The sequence below is a fragment of the Lutjanus erythropterus genome, chromosome 21, assembly GCF_056507025.1.
Source record: "Lutjanus erythropterus isolate fLutEry1 chromosome 21, fLutEry1.hap2, whole genome shotgun sequence".
NCBI lineage: Eukaryota > Metazoa > Chordata > Actinopteri > Lutjaniformes > Lutjanidae > Lutjanus > Lutjanus erythropterus.
The window spans coordinates 31,511,679-31,535,724 of NC_139337.1; the positions used below are offsets into that span (position 1 = coordinate 31,511,679).

Sequence of the window (24,046 nt, forward strand, 5' to 3'; positions counted from 1 at the left end):
GCATTTATCTCCACAAATTTTTTATTTCTTTGTTTCATTTTTTATGCATTTCTGCTTTGTTATGCAAATGAGGGAGCTGTAGCTTAATGCCTTTATTTATTTCTCCTATTAGTTTTGGTGCATTTATTTGCATGTATATGTTGAGTCCGTTCTTTGTGGTTTAGTCGGTCTGTGACGGTGCAGCAGGACTTTGTGAGTCTGGAGGGTGTGTGACGTCTGGCTTCAGTCTCTGAGCTCCTCACTGACTGATGTTTGTGTTGGAATGTGGGCACAGAGAGGATTAGCTGGCTAATCTCTGACCAGAACAACGCTAATCCTCAACCTCATCCCTCACACCTCTGGACACGCAGATGTTCAGACGCTCCGTGGGAAGGTCATATCTGTGTGTGTTTCTGTAGTGTGTGTGTGTTCACTGGAGCGAAGAATCGATGGAAAAATGTTTCTTCGTGTCGTGTGTGTCTACTAGTTTCTTTTATCTGGACACCTCTTTGTGCTTCATCAGTACTGTGTGTCCCTCCTGCTCTGCCGTACAGTGTCTGGAGTTTGGCGAGGGCTCGGTGACGGGGGACATGTGTGAGGACCTGTGTGTCCTCGGCCTGGTCGAGTACAAACGCTGCCTCTACTACGAGAACGGGAAGAAGGTGATCGAGGCGCGCTGGAGAGGAAAACCCGTCATCCTCAAGTCCAAACTGGAGAACTTCTCCTCCTACGAGCCACTGGGAATACTGGACTACCAGGTAAGTCACTGCACACTTTACTTCCTGTCTTTGAACTTTTATTACCGATTCCAGTGAAGCTCAACTTAGATCCAAATCAAACTACTCGACTCATCCTCCTGTCCTCTCTCTCTGACAGGACACAGCAGAGGAGCTCTCCCCTCTGGATGTGGTTTTCTACGCCACTCTGGAAGTAAGTCAGAGCAGGTATTTGGTGTTTATCAGACAAATGTCAAGAACTAAAAACCGATCTGTGTGCCAGAGTTCACACTGAATATTCACTTTGTCTGGTCTCAGGTACGAAACTCTCTGGGTCTGGCTGAGGAGGACGAGGAGGAAGAAGGAGGAGGAGGAGGGAGCAACAGCTCTCTGGCCAGACTTTGGGGGAAGAAACTGAAAAACAGAGACAAGAGTTACTCCAGAGCAGAGCTGGCCTCGCTCTGGTCTCTGCTGCAGCAGGAGGAATACACCTTTCTCAGGTAAAACCCTGAGAACTGGATTTATTCCAGGTGGTGAACTTGATTTGTGCAGGGCAGCAAACACCTCTGGAGAGTTTCCTCTGTCCTGTCAAGTTTATAAAAACTGTTTTTAGGTTTTGCTACTTAAATATTAACAATATTTGCTGCAGTGACATTACTGCACACACAGAGCCTCTTTAATCATTCAACCATCGTTAAAACATAAAAATAACATAAGCTTTCCAGGTGATTCTCTTTTATTGATGTCTGAGTGTTTTCTTTCACAATTTAATGATCAGAGACGCTACTTTCAGTCATTAAGTCCTACTGAGCACTAATAAAGAATTAGGACAGCGGGAGACACTCTGTCCTGTGTGAACCACCTGCAGCTCGTCTGCTAAAAACCACAATGTTAAGTTTTATGACTCAGTTTAACATCAGTGTTTGCATCACTATCAGTGGTTCATTTCAGCAGCATTTCAAAAGTTTGCTCCTCCAAACTGCCGAATACGCAATTTAAATACCAGCGCACCAGAGGTAGGCGCACCTGGCTCTTAATGGGAATGGGACACTAAATCACAACCCATTTCTGCCTGGTGCCTCACTGAGCAGCCAGATTCTGTACAACTGATTGTCCAGATTGTCCAACTCTACTTTGCAAATAGAAAAATAGAGCTGGATGCGCACTAAATCCTCTTGTGCCATGCACATCGCACCATGCGCTATAGATAGTCTAAATCAGGCCCTGACTGTCTAGAGTCCCACTAGACCCCCTGGAGGCTTCTACGGTCATTACACTTGATCCATATCCTCATACTTTAAAACCTGCAGGATCAGACTTTTACACTATAAATGAACGCCTGTTACATTCAAACCCATGCTGATTAATTAAGCCTGTCACTGCCAGCTTAATCTCTCTGTATTATGTACAGTAATAGTAGTATTTAAATTTAGGGTCTGTTGCATCATTCCCATTCTGTTGTACTGGTTGAGGCGCATTTTAAGTCAACCAGCAATGACTGGTTTCCGAGAGCTGAGGGGGGGGTAAGCATAGCGATGGAGTACACTAGAACATAGCAAAGCCTGTGGAGAAAACTGGAGGACTACATCATAAGAACACATCAACAGTGTTTATGTAGTTTCTCATGACCAGAAGGGGGAGACAAAAGTCCCACACTGCAGGTTTACATAAATATTTCAAGTTAAACTTTGAAATCTAAAGGTTGATCATCTGGAGAGCATGATGGAGGTACTCTGGAACTGTCTTCGTAGTAAAATGCTCCAAAGCCGTCCAACCATGTTGAGGTTTTACCAAATAAACTCGTCTCAGACCTGAAAATGTGAGAAATTCTGTGGGCAGAGAGCTGGAGGACGAACAGAGAAAGACGTGAGCTTGTTTTCAGTCCGAGGGCACAGACGCTCAGTCAACCCAACAGGCCGGGCGCCAAAAACACCAGCGTGTCCAAAAATAAAAGCGACGAGGCGAGGTGACCTGTGCTGCTGCTTTATCTGGAGGCCTGCAGACAGACGGAGCTGCTGCACTGACAAACGGAGTCAAAAAAAAAGAACCGTTCTTCAGTGTGTGTGTTGTATCTGAGACGGGGTTAGATTGATACAGGAACAGAGAGAACAGAGAGGAGAAGAATGACACACTCCTCTGTCTGATCTGTAACAGGTGAGATATTAGCTCACTTATTGATCTACAACGTTCTGCAGTGGACATAACATACAGTTCTTATCACACAGGAACAGTAGAACTCATCTGTCACTTGTTATTTATCAAGAACATGAAGCTCTTATCTTAAAATATGATGAGACGAAAGGTGGTTCAGTCGCCTGTACACTCTTGGAAATAACAGTGCTAACTAGAACTAGTCACCGTAGAAGAACCCTTTTTGGTTCCTGTAAGAAAGGTTTCACTTAGAACCCACTATGAGAGGTTCTACAGAGAACCCTTCTATGGTGTAATGGTTCCATCAAGAACTCCTTATTAAAGGTTCTAGAGAACCAGCTCTGGATGTTCTATCCAGTACCTTTCCACCTCCTAAGGGTGTGAACAAGAACCCACCCAGGGGGTTCCACCGAGAACCTGTTTATATTTCAAGGGTGTTGTCTGGAACACATTCAAGAGGTTCTACCAAGAACATTTTTAGATTTCTTGGGTTTTGACAAGAACACATCATCTGGGTTCTACCAAGAACTTTTTTATATTGTAAGGGATTTATCTAGAACCCACCCAGAGAGAACTCTTACTTATAAAAAGGGTTCCTCAGATGAGAAATGTTCTTAATGGAACCCTCAGTCTTACATAGAACCCTTGACAAACCCTTTCTTTAAAAAAAAGAGTTCTTCAGAAGCAAATGGTTCTGGGTAAAACCTCGGCTCTTCAGGAAGAACCCCTTTGGAACCTTTATTTCTAAGAGTGCAGCACCGTTCTCCATCAGTGAGCAGAACAAAGTTGGTTAATTAGTTTGTCAGTGCTGCAGTGAGCAGGAGGCTGTTCTATGAGGAAAGATAAAAAAAAAAACATTTGGATGCTGTAAAATGTTTTAACACATTTATTATTGAAAAATAACCTCAGTGATGCCAGAGGCAGCGAGTCTTCAGTGTCATGGAGGAGGGTCTCTTTTAACCTGGACAGATCACCATGGTAACCTGTGGACGAGGTTGTGTTCAGAGTTTCACATTAAATTCAGTGTAAAAAGCTCCTCTGTTTAACTAATTCTTTTCCTGACAATGTTCTTTATGAGTGATACAGATTCCAGAGCGAAGGTGTGTAATGCGGCAGCACAAACTAGACGCAATGTGTTGCCATGGTAACCTACATGTTGGTGATGCAGAAAAACATTTTCATCAATAAAATTAGTTTCACTTTGATGAGTTACAGCGGTGGTTATTGACTGTCGTGCATTTGATGCGCCGTTGCCACTGAATCTAACCTTCATCTTCCCTCCTCTGCTCTCCAGAGTCCTGCAGGACCTCAGCACCCACGTGGCGAAGGTTTTGGGCTCCTGCGGTCACTTCTATGCCGTGGAGTACCTGTCCGCCGGACACGCCTGGGACCAGAACATCTTCTCCCTGGACGAGGTGGCCGTCTCTGGGCTGCAGGGAGCCCGGGGGCGGTGGACGGCCAGGGAGATGGTCCACCGCATCGCGCTGAGTTTTCTGGACATGGTGTGGCACTTTGACAACGACTTCACCCACAAACTGCACCTGTGTGACATCAAACCGGAGAACTTCGCCATCAGGAAGGACCTGACGGTGAGTTTACGATCACTCTGAGGCAGAGGTGGGAAGTAACTAAGTACAAATACTTTGTGACTATACCTAAGTAGAGTTTTCAGGTATCTGTACTTTACTTGACTTTTCTTTTCCTACAAACAAATTTCTAAACACAAATATCTGCAGTTTCTACTCCTTACTTTGGATTTAATAGATAATAGACAAGATGAATACAACTAAAAGTAAATAAATTAATAATTAATCAATTATAAAAGGTATATATAACATAACAAGATGTAACTAGACAAAAGGATGTAATGATACATGACATGAAAGATGTAGCAAGACAAAAAGAATATAATACACGTAATAAGGCGAAATGAAATCAAGGAAAAGACATAAGTTAAAGAGATGTAGAAGATATGTAAGACAAATATAATTTAACAAGATGAAAGTGACATAAGAGATGTAACAAGGCAAAAATGGTGCAATGAGATGAAAACAATACAGCAAAACATAACAAATATGATGTAAACGATGTAACAAGTATACAACTATACAAAAACCATGTAAAAGACGTACAAGATGGAAATGATTTTAAAATGCTGACAAAACTGACATACAGACGACTTTTTACTTTTGTACTTCAGAGCCTGAACTTTTTCACTTTTACTGCAGTAAACAAGTTGAATCAGTACTTCTACTTTTACCAGAGTCTCTTTTCTGATTTCTCAGTTCTGAACTCTGTTTGGCTCCCAATAATAAAAAAAAAAACACCATGAACGTCTGAATGTTCTTAATGTTCTCTGAGAACATAATGAACATAAACAGAGTAAAATCCAAACAGGGAGCCGGAAGAAAACAGATAAAAATGGATGTTTTTAAAAAGCTATCAGAGTACAGATGGAAATCAGAGAGAGGACGGAGGATTACGTGAGGTTTTTCTTGAAGAGATGTTTTCTCAGCCTGAAGCAGAAGATGTGACCCTGCAGCTGAGAGAGAGAAGGTCATTCTGCATCTACTGCAGGCTGCACACACACACACACACACACACACACACACACACACACACACACACACACACACACACACACACTCATGATATAATCTAGGTACTGGACTCCCTCTTTGAGCCAGAAAAGGTCGTCTGCTATATAAATCTCTACATTATTAATGCACTAACCCGACATAAAAAGCACATTTAGCTTCCTTGATAGCAGCTTGATACTTTATGATTATGTTGGTTTTATTGCTGAGGAGGAGGAGGAGGAGGAGGAGGAGGAGGAGGGACTGAGACGAAGGAGAAGAACTCCCTCTCCCTCCTCTACCGTTTCATAGAACCTCCTTTAAACTCCAACAATAAAAAAAAAACATAATTTCTGCCTGTTTAACGTATTAGAACGTCAACTTGAGACTCAAAACCAGAGAGAGACAGAGGACAAAGATAACCAGACTATCGAGTGCCAGCTGATATGAATAATATTAGTATTGTCTTTTTAATTCGGAATGTCTTTTACCTAAAAAAGTGGACGTCCTTTTTTAAGTCCTGCAGTCTCAGACAGCATACGACCCCAACAACCTCCGCCAACAAAAAAGATCTGCAGTGATTTAAAGCTGCTTCTGGTTTTTCCTGTGGCGAGATCTTCCAGGGTGCTGCTGGTCTGTGAAACTCGTCCTGAACCAGCTCTGCCTGAAGTCCTTTTTGAACGGAGCTGCTGCCCAAAAGATGCAAAATGATTTTTGTTGTATCGTATCGTACGATATGTCCTCCAGCTGCTCTGCCTGATTTACAGAGTCTCTTGATGGACAGATAGTTTTACTGGTTACAAACTGACAACAAGCTGCAGCTAACTGTAATTTAGCTGCCGTTAGCTAGTTAGCTCAGTTAGCCGTGCAGCTAACGGCGCTGTTAGCTGACCCTCGCTGCTGTTTATCCCAGATAACGTGTGAAATTAAATGTGTGGGAGGTGTCATTAAATGTGTCAGAATTTTCATAAATTTGGATTTATTTTTGATTGATTTTCCTTTTATTTTTTAATTAGATAATTTGTTTGGGGTTTTTTTGGACGGAGCTTCACAGATTCTCTTGCAGATGTTTGTCATTTATAAGTCTGAAAACCCAGAGGTCACTTGGTCGTGACTGAGAACAGATGATCTGACATGTAACTTTTACTCAACTACAACAGACTTCAGTTCAGTGTATGCTTTGAAAAATGGTTTGAAAAGAAAACTACATGCAAAGTTTTCTTTGAGGTGAAGCTGAAGGCTCTATAAATCACTTTCTGACTGATATATTCATCCTTATTCATCCTTTATTATTTGTCTGTAACAGTAGAATTAAAAGTTGACGTTTGTTTATTTTTGCTCTGAAAACGAAGCCGAGGAGCCTGAGAGAGAAAACTGGACGTTCACCATCAATCAGCTCAGACTTTGTGTTTGGACTGAGCAGCGGTGAGAAAGTCAAGCAAATGTCTGCAGTTGTTTTCTCAGCGTTATCAGATGGTTTTATGGTTTCTGCAGCAGACTGAGCCAGACTGCTTAATTCACCAGCGTGTCAGGTCTGTGGTGGACTGCAGCCAACAATCACAACTGAATCTAAACCGTTTCATCTCTCACTCTGCAGACTCATGATTACTGGAAAATGGGCTGTTAAAGACCAAAAAAAAAAAAAAAAAAACCAGCTGAACTGGAGGCCAAGTGAGGTGTTTGTAGCTCCAACAAATGTCACGTAAACCAGAGGCTCATTATTGTTCTCATGTTATTAGCAGGATTAGTGTTGTTCCTGTTAAAGTGTCGACATGGAACAGTTAACAGCTCACTGTTTATAATGTCAACACTGTAAAACAAGAAATGCCCACCACAATGTTCCCCGCTGCAGCAGCTGGACAGCATCTGTATCCATGTTGATTTCATGTATGTATTTTATAGTGATTAATAACTGACAGCGTAAATAAAGATGAAAGCAAGTCAAGAATCATAAACAGAAAAGTCAAAATTGACAATATTCTGAAAAAATATTGTTTTGTTTCTGTGGCATCTCCTGCAGGTGGTAGCGATCGATGTGGACATGGCGTTCTTTGAGCCGAAGATGAGGGACATCCTGGACCAGAACTGCAGCAGCGACGACGACTGTAACTTCTTCGACTGCTCGTCCAGGTGTAACCTGAACAAACGCAGGTGCAGCCCACGCCGCCGCAACAGCAACCTGCAGGTGAGACCAAGACGAGCTGTGAATAAAGGGTTATTCTTTGGGTTGCATGGCGATGATGTCAGAGGATCATATGATTTAATGTCATGACACAAAAATCTGTCAATATTTAGTCTTGAGTCTCTACAGGCTGGCAGTGGAAATTCAAAACAAGAAGAATTTAATAAAACATAAACGACAACAAGAAACCGTCAATAAACAAACGATCCAATAAAAACAAAGAAATACAGAGGAAACAGTATAATTACGTACATATGTCAAGAAATAATTAAGCTGACTTCAATCAGTTCAAACAGTGTGTTTGACATAAATTATGAAGAATTCAACATGATCAAAGAACACTGATGCACTGATGAAGTGCTTTTCTAAAAATATCAAAAAATATTTCAGATTGAAAAACTAGAAGAAAAACAAAGATGCAAAAAGTCAGATTTCATTTCATTTTCATTTTTTTTCTCCTTGTGATTAATTCTTTAAAGTTCTCCTTTGATCTCCTCCCTTATCACTCTGTCCAAAATCAGAAAAGTCTCAGAAGAATATAGAGAATTTAATAGTTGTCATCATATTTAATTCATAATGTGTAATTATTTCTTCACATATATACACAATAATACTGTTTCCTTTATTTTTTATTATATATGTTACTTCTGCATATTGTGTGTTTCTTGTTGTCTTTGTTTTTGTTAAATTGTCTTTATTAGTTTTCATTTTTGTTTTTGTTTTTTTTTCTCTAAAGGAAGCAGAAGTCATTTTAATAAGTCCGTGGCTCCCTGACGTCTCCTGACACTTTTATTACAGTTTTTCTCACCATCTGGATTTTATTTGTAGTTTTATTTGAGTTCAAATAAAAAAAAAAAAACCCTGTCCCACACAGTGTCTCTCTCAGCAGACGTCCACACACACACACACACACACACACACACACACACACACACACACACACATGGTCTGACAGTAGCTGCTCATGCTTGGTTAGCTCTGAGTCTCTGTTCACGCTGCACTGAGCGCTGCTCCGTCAGACTCCCCTCTGTCCTCTCACCCGCCTCACACTCTGTGACCACGAGGCCTTCACTGCACACCTCGTGCTGCATTTAAGGGCACTTCGAGAAACCTCTGCTGAGGCTAATGCTGCTTTCCTCTGTGATATACAAATCTGCAGTCTGCATGGACGTTACAGTTATAACTTGAGTTTAAATCATGTGTTCATTCATTTCATCGATGTGTTTGGAGTTTAAATTCTCCAGTTCACACAGACACAGACCCTAAATTTCAAAATTCATCTAATCTGGTGATAAATACATTTAGTAAAACATTTAGTTTGCTGCGTCCCAGAAATAAAATTCTGTTGAGATCATTTATTTAAATCTTTATGTTGAGAGATCAAATTCACAGAGAATATTAATGTTTTTAAATATTTTTGCTAAAACACTTATATTCCTTTCAAGAACATTTTTTGGTGTTTGTTCAAAGATTTAATTCTTATTTTATCATAATTTCAAACCATTAGTTGAGTTTAATTTGTAAAATGCATCTGATATTAAATTTAGAAATGAATCTTTTAATTGATCAATTTCAATTTGTTGCTCAAATTACAAAGTAAACATAAGAATTTAAAAATGATAAAAGAACACTAATGAACTTGCAAACTGCTTTTCTAAAAATAAAAATATCTGAGATTAAAAAACACAAGAAAAGTCAAACCTGCAAAAGTCAGAATTAATATATGATTCTTTTCCCTTTCATTAATTCTTCAGACTCGTCGTCCTTCGTTCTCCGTCCGTCCAGATATGTCACGTTCACCGCAGGTCGTTTTTTAGTGCGTCTGTGACCTCTGACCTTTCCTGTCATCAGAGATTTTCCTCCTGTTGCTCTCGAAGCGTCCGTACGCCCACCTCGCTCCTCAGCGAGGCGGCGCAGAAATGACAGGGTCATCTGCTCCTCAGGAATTCTGGGTAATCCATCTTTCACAACATTTAATTACACGTGTGGCGTAAAGACGTTTGTGGAATGATAATTATAATCGGAGGACAGGAAGCCTGAACCGTTGACAGGATGAAGAGATTCTCAGTCTTTTAAAATTTATTTCACCATCTGTATTATTCTGAAGGTTCAGTGACCAGAGCGAAGACAAAAATGTTTAGAAATCCATAAAAAGAAAAGTGAACTTTACTGCTTCAAGTCCAGTCAGTGTTGAAAGAATCGACACAAATAAAACACATTTATCCTCTTTATCTTCATGACATTTAAGTATTTACTGACCCACAAAACACTGTGGAAATGATCTTTTACAAGCACAAATTAAAAACAAATGAATAAATAAATGTATAAAAAAGTTTAAATCCTTATTTTTTATTTTTTATTTTTTATTTTCACTCATTAATTGCAGATCTGATGAATAATTGGAAGTTTTTCTGGATGTCTGTTGTTTGTTACTTTAATTCTTCAAATACAAAAGAAAAAGTTAAATTCTCCACCACTTTAGACAAATGTATTTTAATTCTTTCTTCTTTTTTTTTTAAATATCAAAATTTTGAATTATTTGTTAGAGGAAAAAAAATCGAATATTTGATGCTGATTTCATTTTGTTTTGTTTTTTTATCCAAAGAGTCTAAGATTCAGATTAAAAGACAAACTTTATCAAAGCGTGAAGTCATGGTTTTGTTTATATTTATGTTTGTATCTCATATTTATGTTTTGGATGTAACTTTCTAAAAATGTTTTTATTGGTGTTCTGATTTTTCCTTTTTCTGTTAAGTTTCTTCATTAGCACGAGTAACAGACGTCTACAGGTGAAATAAAAACAAGAAAAATGGACAAAAAAAGAAGAACTGTGATTTGCTTAGACTTTTTAGAAAAATGATTATCACTTTGTTCATTTGTTATTTGTTATACTTATTTCACATCACAGATGACACATTTCGCTATTAAATTTCTATTTTATATTATTAAACCACATTGTTCTTATTTGATTTTATATGATTTAATTATATTGTATGTGTATATTAATTAACTGCCCATCCAATATAAAAAAGACCTTTACAGAAATTATTGCAACTTTAGAATCTTTCAAAATTATTACATAAAACTATTAATAATATGATTAATGCTACTTCATACTGCTAATAGTCCAAATATAATTACTCACATAATGTAAGACTGTTTATTTACAGTGTTGCACAAGGAGTTTAAATAACAACAACAACAACAACAACAACAATAATAATAATAATAATAATAATAAAAGAAAAATTATCTACATTTGGACTCTTCAAATGAGAATCTCCGTCGGCCCGTCAGACTCGGTGGAAACGTCCGGGACACAAAAAAGAAAGTCGGACATCGTCGATGTCGCCGTCATCACCATGACAACGGCCGGACAGACTCTCATCACCCTGCTGCTCCTGTATCACATGTCATATGATAGGAGATACCTGCATTCAGCGCAGGAGAGCGTGTGAACGTGAGCCGGACGGAAAATGATTTTCTGCAGGTGATGACTGGATGTGACGCACAAACACGACAGCATCTGAGGAGGAGGACGAGGAGGACGAGGAGGAGGATGAGGAGGAGGACGAGGAGGAGGAGGACAAGGAGGAGGGAAAATAAAAATACTTTACATCAAATAAAAGAGGAATTTAGAAAAAGAAAAAATGAAAGTGAGGATGATGAGAAGATGAAGAAGAGATAAAATAAAGTGAAAGCAAACAGCAACAATTAGTCAAAATGAAAAAGAAAATGGAAAATATAGAAAATATGGAATGAAAAGGAAAAAAGAAATAAAAAGAGAAAACTGAAAGAGAAAAGAGGAGAGACGATCAGGATTCATTGATGATTAATCTGTCAATTATTTCAAAAAAGAGTTAAATTATGAACGAAGAAGAAGTGAAGAGCCGACTGAACGCTGACACGGGAACAGAAGGTGACGATGACACGGCGATGACACGCTGCCGTCCTATTGGTCCGTCTGAGGCTCAACAGGTGTCTCGACCTCTGATGACCCTCCGCCTGTCCATCACGTCCTCAGAGAAAGGACGCATTGTCTCTGTACCTGTGTGTGTGTGTGTGTGTGTGTGTGTGTGTAGTGACTGATGTGTTTGTCGATGAATAGCGAGGCGTCGTCTGCATAATGACGGAGAAATAAAAGCCTCCCAGTCAGGATCACTCATCTTTTGTCTTTTCTTTCCCCTTTTATTTTCTCTCTCTCTTCTTCCACTCAATCCTCTTCTCTTCTCTCCTCCTGTCCTTTCATTTCTCTTTTTTCCTCTCTTTTTCTCCTCTTCATGTCCTCTTAACTGCTTCTCCTCTCTCCTTTCCACCCTTTTCATCCTCTTCTCTTTCTTCCTTTCCCCTCCTTTTTATTTATCTTGTCTCATAATTTGTCTATATTTTCTTTCCTTTCCGTTGTTTCACTCTTCCTCTCTTTTTTCTTCCCTGTTCTCTTCATCTCTTCAGGTGATTTGTGAGAAGATTTTCAGGCCGTGGTTTTCTCCCACGCTGCTCGGGGCCAAAGCAGGACTCCCACTGCAGGTAGGATCGTGGAACAAACCTCAGGAGGAGCAACAGAGCAGGACTGGAGATAAATCCAATATATGTTGTGTGTGCAGAATAGATAAAAAGTCATGATGCAGAAATAAAATGCAGATTTATGATAATAAGTTAATATTTAAAAGTTTTGACTGACATCTTTGCAGGTGGAGCTGCAGCGAGTGGTGCAGGAGTGTTCAGAGACAGAGGGAGGTATGGAGGACAGAGAGGAGGACGGAGGAGGAGAGACAGGTCACCGCAGGAGCGTCCATCAGCGTCTCCTCAACATCCTGACCCGCCTCCTCCAGGAGGGCGGGGCTTCAGGGGAGGGAGGAGGGGCCTGGGAGGGGAAAGGCCACGTCCACACGGCGCTGAACTTCTGAAGAGGTGAAGACGGTCAGAGACAAATGAGGGACACAACAGAGGAGACACACCGGTATGTTTTATACAGGAGGACAAAACCTCCAGTACAGTTTGAACCACCAGGAGAAAGACATTCCTCTTGAATATGGACCATTTCTGAGACACGTTCAGGATTTTATGGTCAAACATGAACCATAAATTTATACTATATGGCCAAAAGTATGTGGACACTCCTCTCCCTGTGTCTTACTGCTGCAGAATACAGTGATAACGTTCTTCCAGCTTTGTGTCAACAGTCTGTGCACCATAATGAAATACTTTTCTCAGTTTGGTGTGGAAGAAGTTTACTGGTCTGCACAGAGTCCTGCCCTCATACCAGTGAGATGAACTGGAACAGTGAATGTGCGGCACGTTCTCACTCTCAACAAACCAGCAGAACGATCCAGCAGCTGCTGCTTCAAACTGTGACGCTGTAGGAGATTAAAAAGACAGAGCTTTACTTTACTTTTGAAAATGTGCATCTTACACACGTTAACTTATGTAATCAGTAGTTGTGCACCGGTACTCCTCTATCAGCCTACAGGAGCACGTTTTACCAGTCAGATTTGTGTGTTAATGCTCCACAATTAATCAAAATTTTATCAAAATCCCAACATGATTTTATGCAATTTTCAAATCGCAGGAGGTGTGATATTTGTTAAAGGCAAAGTGTTAAACATCACAGTCATCTGAACATGTTTTTCAATGAAAATCATGTTTCAACACAATATCAGTCAAAATAATCACAATTAGATATTTTTCCAGAATCGTTCAGGCCTAGTTATCGCCTTTCTTCGTCATCTGTGATGTCAAAACATCAGAAGTCAGAGAAAGTAAGGTGTGTGTCGTCCTGCTCATATAAAATCCCAGAGTGCACTCTGCGATGCACCTTGAAATTTTGTTTTTACAGTGCATGGTTGTTTTCTAAACCTAACCAGGAAGTTTTTGTGCTTTTATTTTGAAAGTGTAACTGGATGCTGCACATTTATTGATGTTAACTTGACCGTGGAGTCGCTGATCGAGCTGCTGTGTTTGACTCGTTGGGAGTGAGACTGAGTCGGACTGAGAGTCAGACCTGATCAGTGCTGGACCTCACTGATGCTTCAACATCTGCTGCAAAGACTGAGACCAGAAGAGTGGACGCTGCTGGGACCTTAAACTGGTGTGACAAACTAGATTTTGTTCTCCAAGTTCTGCCATTTGTTGTGCGGGGGAATATTTGGATTTCATATCAGTGTGTTTCCAGATGTTGGAGCTGGAGTTGGATTTCTGGGAACATCCGGAGCAGGACTGGAGCTCAGCGATGCCTTAAATGTCTTCTCATCAGAGGAGTTTATTATAGATCCAGTGTACGAGGATCATCACTGCTTTGTTCTTCTTTCTAGTTAGTCTCAGTGAGATTTAAAAAACCTCTATCGCTTGAAAGACATAAATGTAAATGGCTTTGTTGGCCAGTTTTAGGCTTCAAAATGAGGTGAATTTGTTTTTTTTAAAGCAGACCCTGATTCCAAACTAGTTGGGACCCTGTGAAAAGCATAAAAACAGAAAGTAATGATTTACAAAGATTTTTCATCCTATCTTCAGTTGAATACAAAACAAAGACAAGATATTTAATGTTCAGACTGATAAACTTTATTTCCAACAGTTTAAGAACGTTTGTCAACACAAAACTGCAGGAATTTATAGATTTCACCATCTACAATCCATAAAATCATTAAAAGATTCAGAGAATCCAGAGAAATACAACACTGACTGTCTGTGACCTTTGACCCCTCAGGCAGCACTGCATTAAAAACTGCATTAAAAACCCTCATCAGTGTATAAAGGACACTACATGGACTCACGAACACTTTGGAAAACCGTTGTCAGTAAACACAGTTTGTCTCTGTGTCTGTATATTTACCAAAAACAATAAAGTTCATCAGTTTGAACATTAAATATCGTCTTTGAACTGTATTCAATTTAAAAAAGGTCGAAAAGTTTTTGCACATCATTGTATTCTGTTTTTATTCACACGTCACAACTTGGAATAGTTTTCATTTAAACACAGCTGCGTACGACAAGTTGTCCAGAACTTTTCATCAGAATTTATCCTCCGTAATAAACTGTCTTTTTTCTGTACATTTAATTTTGCTTGAATCCATGACGGTACATAAAGATCCTCTTCACTTATTGTTTGTAAAGATTTACAGTGTTTGTAAAAGCACTTTCCTCTGTATTTCTTTCTCTGACTGGATCACACGGATGCTGCTGTGATATTGCTGAGTCATCTTATTTGTAATGTACAGTAGGTGTAGTGACTGAATGGTCTCTGCAGGACCAGGCTGCTGAAAATACAATAAATATAAGTCATGATGGATTTCATATGTATAGTTCAGTTGAATAATAAAATCTGTGATGATGTTCTGCTGTGAGAGTCAGTTACTGTACAGCTGCTGTATGTTTGACATTCATGGACGACAATATGCTGCAGGTGGATGATGGTAAAAGTTAGCGGTCCAACAGTTTGATGGCCGACAGTCTGGACAACACTTCAACGCAGCACTCAGAGCTGTGGAGAGACGCCGTGTCTCCTGCAGTGATTGCCCTCCATGACCTCTGTCTGTGGACAGAGTGAGTTTAACAACTGTGAGCAGGACAGAGATCTGCAGGCTGGACGGTTCGGTTTCCATCATCACACAGATGAATATCTGCTACAAACCTGCTCACAGCAGGCTGCAGCCTGGTCTCACTGAACGCTGCACAGTATGAACAACACGCCAATGTCTGAAAGGTCGATTCAGGGGGATTTATTGGCAGGATTTTGCAGAAATTGAATATAATAATCTTAAGTATGTGTTTATTTGTGTATAATCACCTGAAATTGAGGCCTCCATTTTGCACCGCCATGTTTCTACAGAGGATAAAATGTGTTAAAGTGCTCTTCTTCTAGCCAAAATGTGATAAGGTTCCCCTTAAAGTGCCAGATAGTGGATAAAATGTGGCAGCGTCCCTTTCTGCTCTGCTGAGGACCTTTCATGGCCACCTGAGGTTTGTGTCCATGTTATCGATTGATTACAAAATGAACTGCCGTGACACTGGACTCTACCATCTCTGTTGATTTTTGTTTTTTGATTTTGACAGAAGTCACTTGTTCCTGTCCAGTAGAGACCTGGACAATCAGGAGAGCTGGCAGGTGTTTGGACCGCGGCCGTCCACGGTCCAGAGGAATTCACAGCGTGTGATGGCTGGTTTGTTCAACTGAGGATTTATTCTTATTGTAAAGTCACTGGTACATAAACACTGTCCCGTCTGCAGGATCTGCTCCAGCTGTTTCTCCAAACTCAGCAGCTGGGAGTCTTATTTCTTTAACATGCTGTCAGTGACTGAGCCGACTCAAACAAAACACGTCATCGGTGAGTGAAGACGAATCAAACGCTCCTCGTCTGTTCTCTGCTGTAGTTAATGTGTCTGCTGACAGCTGGGTGTGATTTTATCTCAGTGTCTGTACAGGACTTGTTTACTGGCTCTGAAACATCCTCACAGTGTAAAAGTTAAAAGTCGTTGTGGAGGTGGGTGTGGCTGGCCCACCTGTGTGTGTGTGTGGGGGGGGGGGGGGGGGGGCTCAGTGTCAGGTGAGCTGGTTGGCTGGTCCTGATTGCACCTTTCATGCAGCAGTGTGCCGTCCCTCAGAGGACGTCTGCTCTCACAGGGACGAGGAAACCTTCCTGAGATGTTAGTGATTTATGTCACTGTGTTCAGAGCTGGAGACTCAAAATAACAGGACTGTAAACTGACTGAGAGCCGAATCTGTGCGTCTGTGCTGGAGGGAACTCACAAGGCAGCTACAGTCGTCCTCTGAAGGACATTTCTACTGACTGTTTCTGTGCAAAGTTAACTGAACCTTTTCAGTTTGTCATGAAACAAGTAACGAGTTTTAAAAATGTGAGTAGCAGAAAGTTCAAATGTACAGATACCTGAAAAATGTACATGAGTGCAGTACTGAAGTATTTCTTCTTACTTCCCACCTCTGGAAAAGATTGCATTTTTCCCCAAACCACAGCAGGGTTTCAGATCTGTGGTTTTCCTCCAGCAGCAGTGATTTCGTCCATACGTCCTCCTCGTCCCCTCCAGACGTCGGTCTCGTCCGACAGATTGAGTTTCAGTGTTTCTGCAGGAATCAAGAAGAAACCTGAGATGATGCAGAGAACAGAGAAGAAGAAGAAGCAGCAGGAGACTGAAGGTAGACACAACATGTCAGAGACAAACTCCGTCCATGTGGACTCAGAATTCACAACGTAAACTAAAACTTGTATTTACAAAATATATGGACAGAGGAGGACACAGCAGGTTTAAATGTGAGTCTGTGGTGAAGTTGGCAATGATCAGTAATAACAGAGCTGCAGTGTGGGAGCAGATGTTGTTTCCAGAAAGATGTTTTACTTTGACGTTCAGTTTCCAACCTCTTGTTTTTATCCTGTTTTCAATTTGAGTCACAACAAATGTTTGGAAAACTTTGTGTTCGGATGAAAAGTCCAGTGGAAACTTAATAAATAAATGATGACATCCATGGAACATAATTAAATCTCTCTGTGAAGAACTGGAAACGACAGGAAACTGGAACCTTCCTTACATTAATATATCAAACAAATAGAAATATCTGATTACCGTCTCGTTTTCCACAGTTTTTCATTGTTTGAACTCTCCTCATCCTGTTTTGTCTTCTTCTTCTTCTGCAGTGCTTCAGTGGCACCAGCTGCAGAATTTTATCTCACACCGAACAGTAGAAGGAGGAATCACACAGACATGAATTCAAAAAAGGAAAAGTGAGACAAATGATTTCTTGAAATTTCTGTTAAGTTCATCCTCCAAACAAACAGGGGGCAGCACGTCACCAGGAAGTCAGGGTGTCCAACTCTGTCATAAGAAACAAGGAAATGCACCAACGTTAGCTTATCTTTGCTTATCAGTCTAAAAGAAACGCAGCGAGTTCAGCATCAAACTTCGTCCCTTTACTCACCAGCACGTCCTTTTTCCGTCTTGTCACGTCTTTTTTTTTGTTTTGTTACATCTTTTACATGATTATTACACACAATTGTGACATAATGCTCATTTAAGCCCACAGAAACAGCAGCTTTAGATCTCGAGAGCGAAGACATTTTGTGAGTCCTCGCCTCTTCACAGGGCTGTTTCAGAGTCAGAGGTTCAAGTCCGTCTTTAACCGATGCTTACACTGAAACAGCCATTGGTCCCAGCTGTCAGGCTGTGAAGACATCTCGTCTTGACGGGACACCAGTGTAAGTGACAGAGAATAAACTCTACATTCCTTCAGTAGTCTGAGTTTGACAAACCAAGTGGATATCTTCCAAACCTACAGATTTTTTGGCATAAATTTCATAAAAAAAAGGCTAAATGTGGAAGATTCAAGCTGTATTTCGTGTTACTCCGTCTGCTGAGGCCTCTTAATACTGGTGCAGAAATGTGCACGAGGTTCTTATGTGTCCCTGCTGAGCTTTTAGACAGTTTCCTGGACACTTTAGAAAGAAAGTGAGACAGATCAACAGTCTAACGGGTGTCACCACGTCAGTTTTATAGCAATGATTCACATGGAAATCTTGCACAGCTCTGTTGGCACGGTGTCGAGCCCGGCCTGGCATCTTTCCACTGTTTTCGTTTCCATAGCTACATGCACTGCAAAAAAAGCAGAGAAGAACATCACATCTGCCACCAACACAGCGTCTGCAGGTTCCGTGTTTCTTTACATCGGTTCTTGTGATATAAAAACGCCGCAGACGTTTTCCTGAGAAACCTTTTGATCAGAGTTCTGGCTATCAGAGGTTCAACACTGACCTCATGCTGCGTTTCTGCTGCCAACATGCAGAGTTGCTCAAGTTCGATGGCTTATCAGACACCAAAACAACACACAGCTGTTTGTACTTTACGAAACGTTTTACGGTGACAGTCAATCTGTTGTTCAGTAAACCTGCTGGGTCACACAGATGCTGCGCAGCCTCACGTATAATCTCTGTTGAGACGAATCCTGCACTCATGTGGTGACAAAATAATTAGAAAAATGAGTTCCTGACTGGAAAAATTCACATGGACGCCCCCTCAAGTCAGAGCAACAGCTCAGAGAGATGGTCCACGAAGTCTGTTGGCGTCATATATGCAAAAACACGGCGAACAAAATTTTCAGATGATATTTTTTTATTTTTGTTGGTCCATGTAATTGGCAATGTGGTAGATTGTTGCATAAAACAATATTTAGTAGTTTTAGGGAAAGTACTTCTTTATTTTGAAAGAACCTTCCTAATGTATCTTGATTGATGTTACTTCCTGTCTTTGTCCTTTTTCAGGCCTGTGTTCTTTCACCCCTGTTTCATAAGTTAATTATTTCCCCGTGTATTCAGTTGGTGTGTTTCCCTCCTTTCAGTTGGTTTTTGTCTAATTGTCAGATGTTCCAGCACTTGTCCCAGTGTGTCCCAGTGTGTCCCAGTGTGTCCCAGTGTTTTTTGGACTTCTCCTTTGCCTCTTGTACCTGCTGTTTTCATCATCCATGTGCAGATATGAAGAGAGAATTTTGAATTGAGAGAATTTTATTTGGCCACACAGTGGTCCGAAATAAATCTGTCAACGTCACCTAAACACAACGTTAATACGACACAGAGCAGAACATTAAATGATGTGTTTGTGTTGGACATTTTTTACAGTGCAGACACCTCAGAGCACTTTCACAAGAACGGTGCTGTCGAAACGGCGTCACAGATCATCAGCTGTTTGAGATCCCCTCAAACACAGAGCTGGTTAAAGTGTCGTTCAGGGCTAACAGGTTCAGATTTAGTTGCATTACGGTACAAAATAAACGGACTGTAAACGGTGAGCGTTTGTGTGTCAGGCTGTGAGATTTGTTTCCAGTCCGAACTCGCAGCACGTCAAGCAGGAGGAGACAAGTTCAGTCGCTGCTGCTGCTGGAATTCTTCATGTTTGCCAAAAGAAGGTCATTAGATCGCAGCTTTTTTCTTTTGAGACGAGATCAATAAAGATTTATGATGCTTGTTTGATGTCTCTTAATGAATGGCCTCTTTCAGCCAGAAAATTGGATCAATCAAAGACATGTCTCATGCTGAGAAGTCTCACCCTGCTGATGAAATATCTGCTTGTGTTGGTAGCCGTTCAGTTGTTTGTTCGTCCTGTGATTAAATGAGCTCATAAAGCTGCCACTTTAATTCGAACCCTCAGGGTTTCTTCAATCTCAAGGGAGCTTAAAGGCTTTTTAAAGAAATTTTTAATGATTCTGTGAACAAAAATGTGTTGATGGAAACAGTATCTGAGTTGTGATCAGTGATATTTAACTTTATTTTTGTCTTTTTCTGTAGACATTCACTCATTTTACACCCTGAAACTCAGATATGATTGATTTCGTTGAACTAAACTGAAGCCAGTTTGGCCTGAAACGAACACGGACGTTTTCCTGGATTGGAAATCAGTGCTGTAACTTTTGAAATCTGCGTCTCATTTCCTGATATCTAATATTTCCAGCAGGATCTGGAGGAGAGGAGCCAAGTCAAACTGATCTTTATTAACCCTGAGAGAGCCACGCCTTCTCTTAAACAAACATTAAAATCACACCATGAGAGGCTTTGCCTTTTGGGTAAACTGACCCAAATCTGCAGTGATTCACTGGAAACAGTGAATATTGTTAGTTTAGAGGTTAACGACAGCAGGGAGATGAAGAAATAAAAAGCAGTAAATGACACTCATCACACGCTGCAGAGTGCACTGAGCCTGATACTAGATTTGTGAGGCCAATACACATCCAGCCTATATTAATTTTTTAACTGAACACATAATAAAGATATTTTAATTTAGTTTTTAAAGAATTATGACTCAGAAGTGTCCTGAACACGACATTTTACAGTGTAAAAATGAACTTTTCATTTCCCTTTTCATGCTGCTCCGCCATATTTCAGAGGAAAATATTGAACTTTTTACTTTTTACGTCACTTCAGTTATTTGATAACTTTAGTGACAATTACTTTACAAAGTACACGCAGATATCTTATAAAATATGGAGGTTTGTTACAAGTGAAATTACCCAACAGTTTAAACAAGTACAGCTAAAACGATTAGTTGATGAATCAGTTATTTGATTGACAGAAGATTCCAGATATTTCATGGTTCCATGAGGGTTTTCTGCTTTTCCCTTAAAGGTGCAATATGCAAGAATGTGGAGCAAATAACATGCATTAATCTGTGTGTCTTCCTAACGAATTATCCAGGAAAATCCAAAGGATGCTTCAGTTCCTTTACAGCTCTAACGGTGCGTAACACTCGCTAATGTTAGAAACAAAGTCCACTGACATCGACAAACAACCGACACCCGCCGCAAACCCAACACAAAGCCTGAAGTCAAAGCTGACATCAGCATGTAAAATATATTGTCATATTGTGGTGTTAGCTGGCTAGCTAACATTAGATGTAACTGTTTGCTAGCTAGTGTAGCAAAATACTGTCTTGAGTTAATAAAGTCAGCTAATTTATCCAGACAGAATATAGCTAGCTAACCATTTGCAAATTATTTTTATCAGCTAATGTTACCAAGCAACAAACACCAGCTCCATGCAGCATAGCTAAGTTACAGCTAGCTGGCTAACCTTAAATTGCTTGCTGGCTAACATCATCGCAGCCAAATTTCAGATTCTCTAATAGGACCAGGTGTTATGCTTCTATTCCTGGAGGTGAACACTGTCCGACACATCATCAGCTGTGGAACTCGACTTCATCAGGGGTTTTGATCTTTTATCACAAGACAGACAAACCAACAGGTTGATCGGGTTTTGGTTCTAGATGGTCACTCAGGAGCCCAGCTGGGATCTCGTCTCTTCATCCACAGCCATGTTATATGAGTCAGATGGCAAAGTGTTTTGTAGTGAAACAAAAAAAAGTGATGTTATTTGCTAGCTAGCTAAACAAAAAGAAAAAATACTATATTGTTTTGTAGCTAGCTAAAAAGTTTATTAGCCTAGTTAGCTTACTCACAATGGCTCAGCAGAGAATTATTTTGCTCAATCCATCTCAAACTTTAAAAGTTAAACCTCCTCAAGTGAAAGTTTAAAGTTAATACCAAATCACAGTTTAACCTTCAGTTTGAAGTTTTGATTAGAATTAAATTTAATCCTGGTTTAGTGTTAAAACTAAACTGAGGTCTAAGAGAAGTTTGAATTTAATCGCTTATTTTTAATAAGACAGCCTAACTGTCGTAAAGGATCTGAATACTTGTCCTCCATCACTGCCTGTCTGTCCTACACTGTGGTCTCTTGTTATTTTCTTCCATCTGTCCTCTGACGTCTTCACCTCTGAGGACACTGAAGCTTCACTGATTCATTAACTTAACACAAATGAAGTACAGTCACTCGCTCGGCTGCTCATTATCAAAACTAACTGCTGCCAAAATGTTAATTGTCCGCTGGGGTGTAAATGTGTGTGTGTGTGTGTGTGTCTCCCGCTCTGTTCAGATCTTCAGTTCACTTAAATGGCAGCAAAACACACTTTCTCACGGTCGTGTCTCTCCATGCAGATACGTTTGGTTTATGTGTCCAGATTTTAAGATAAAATGGTCTTAAATAATTTGATAATTCAACAGAAATGGTGTCGGTGTCACTGCACAGAACAGTGTGGTTTTGTTTGTTTTTTGGTAGAATTTTCTTCCACTGAAATCTGTCACCAAACCTTTGTGCAACTTTCTCAGAGTTCTTGCGAAGCTGCAGCGTTAAAGCCAGACTTTGTGAGTAATTGATCAGGTTCGCTCACAGTTTGAGCTCTGCCGCCCTGCTCCACTTCAATTAAAGAACACGAGATAAAAGGTGATCAAACGGCACGTTGGTTCTGTTCTTTAGAAACTCATTTCACACTGTGTTAAGTCTGAACTGGGAGCAATAAACTGTGTGAGCTGTGATGAAGAGGAGGGAGAGAGGCCGAGCACTGAAACATTAAAGTCAGGGAGGTTATAACTCAGCTGTTCCCTGCACGCACCATCTCAAACCATCAACTCCCACAAATATTAATAAAGTTTTTATGCACGCCTTTTTCTACAGGTTTAATGTTCGTTCCCCAGTGATATGGTTCGGTTTCTTTCTCCGTTTTTTAAAGGAAACTTGCAGTAAACAGCAACATCCTGGACTGGATCGCACTGCGAGGACGCAGGACGCAGCGTGCAGGACTCCAGCAGTATGAGGGGACGAAGACTCTGATTTTACATGCATGAAACTTTGTGCTCAACTTTATGCTTTGTTACGACCCCAAGTTGGGCTCAGGGATGAGGAGTGTAACAATAAATACATTTAACCAGGAGAAAAAGGAATGAAGGGAAACTGAGACAAAATTGTAAACAAAGGTCCTAATCTGTTGAATCGCAGACTCCTGTCCCCTCTGGCCCTGACTGGCTGCACTCTGCAGGTTTTTAAGCACCAGGTCCTGATTGCAGAGCAGCTGCACCTGATGCCAATCACTGCAACCTGCAAGGGGGGAGGAGCAGAACCTGGACACAGGAGAACACAGAACCACACAGACACTGTGGCACGTAACACTCAGCTGATGGACAAAGTTTGCCAGATGTTAAATTTTTTATGTGTAGATTTTCTCAATGGGACATCCTGGATGAATAAAGGTGAAATAGATGTGAAGTTAATCCCCGTCCACATTAAAATCTAAAATAACAGAAAAACAAATGATGTTTTTGTATGGATGTTCAACTAGGATTCAAAAAGCTGTATAAACTTTCACTGCATAATTATTGTCATAACACTGTTTTTGTGCTGCTGTCTTTGTCATGTCAGCTAAAAAAAAAAACCTGAAGGAAAAAAGTCTTTTTTTTTTTTTAATCTAACAGATAAATGCCTTGTTCTCCCAACATGATCTCATGTTCGCATTTTAAGCTTTTCACTCACCATTTAATGTTGTTTTATTTATCCGGTGCATTTTATATGTTTTGTACAGAGTAACAATAGTCAGGTGACCTTCATCATCATGGTGATCTTTAACTCTGTGATTTAACAGCTGCAGTTTGGTTAGATTTAGACAGGAGTGTAGAGTTATTTGAGTATTAGAGCACATCAGTGACACACACATTAATACACAGACCGCAGTTAGAACCACAGGCTCTGTGATCAGTCAGTGAACCAGCTGAGTCACAAAAATCAACACTCTGATCAATAGTGGATGGGCTGCACAAAAAACTAGTTCTCAGATTCAGTCAGTCTAAAGGATCTCTCTCTCTCTCTCTCTCTCTCTCTCTCTCACACACACACACACACACACACACACACACACACACACACACACACACAGCTGTCCTTATGTCCTACATGTCGGTGTCTCCTCCAGGCTGCAGGACGTCTTTGAAGTCAGACGCTCTGTGATCAGAGAAGCAGAAACAACTGCAGCCAGATGGAAACTGATCGTGTCAGAAACACACCAACATGTGAGCACAGAAAAGTTGTATAGAAGTAAATATACTACAAAATACATGTGTGTGTGTG

The 24,046-nt window shown here is 40.4% G+C and overlaps 1 protein-coding gene and 1 long non-coding RNA gene across 7 annotated transcripts in view; one reads left to right on the top strand and one right to left on the bottom strand.

Annotated features, from left to right (window-relative positions):
• dipk1c (divergent protein kinase domain 1C) overlaps positions 1-14,933 on the top strand; it is a 51,908-nt gene extending 36,975 nt beyond the window's left edge. For 4 of the 6 annotated variants that reach the window (XR_014772714.1, XR_014772712.1, XR_014772713.1 and 1 more), the window contains 8 exons: positions 534-737; positions 856-909; positions 1,014-1,195; positions 4,141-4,435; positions 7,443-7,607; positions 12,057-12,131; positions 12,296-12,564; positions 13,496-14,933. Coding sequence is in view for 1 of the 6 variants with exons in the window: in XM_084747356.1 (XP_084603482.1) it covers positions 534-737; positions 856-909; positions 1,014-1,195; positions 4,141-4,435; positions 7,443-7,607; positions 12,057-12,131; positions 12,296-12,511 (1,191 nt within the window). In the remaining 5 variants the exon portion in view is untranslated. Of the gene's footprint in view, positions 1-533; positions 738-855; positions 910-1,013; positions 1,196-4,140; positions 4,436-7,442; positions 7,608-12,056; positions 12,132-12,295; positions 12,965-13,495 lie in introns of those variants that run through there. The other 2 variants (XR_014772715.1, XM_084747356.1) reach the window with 2 other exon arrangements.
• Positions 12,838-17,212, bottom strand: LOC146307899 (uncharacterized). Its single transcript, XR_014772722.1, has 3 exons — positions 17,178-17,212; positions 16,487-16,680; positions 12,838-12,961 (listed from the first exon to the last, which is right to left on the bottom strand). It is a non-coding gene; the product is annotated as an uncharacterized LOC146307899 (long non-coding RNA).
• Positions 17,213-24,046: the final 6,834 nt, after the last annotated feature.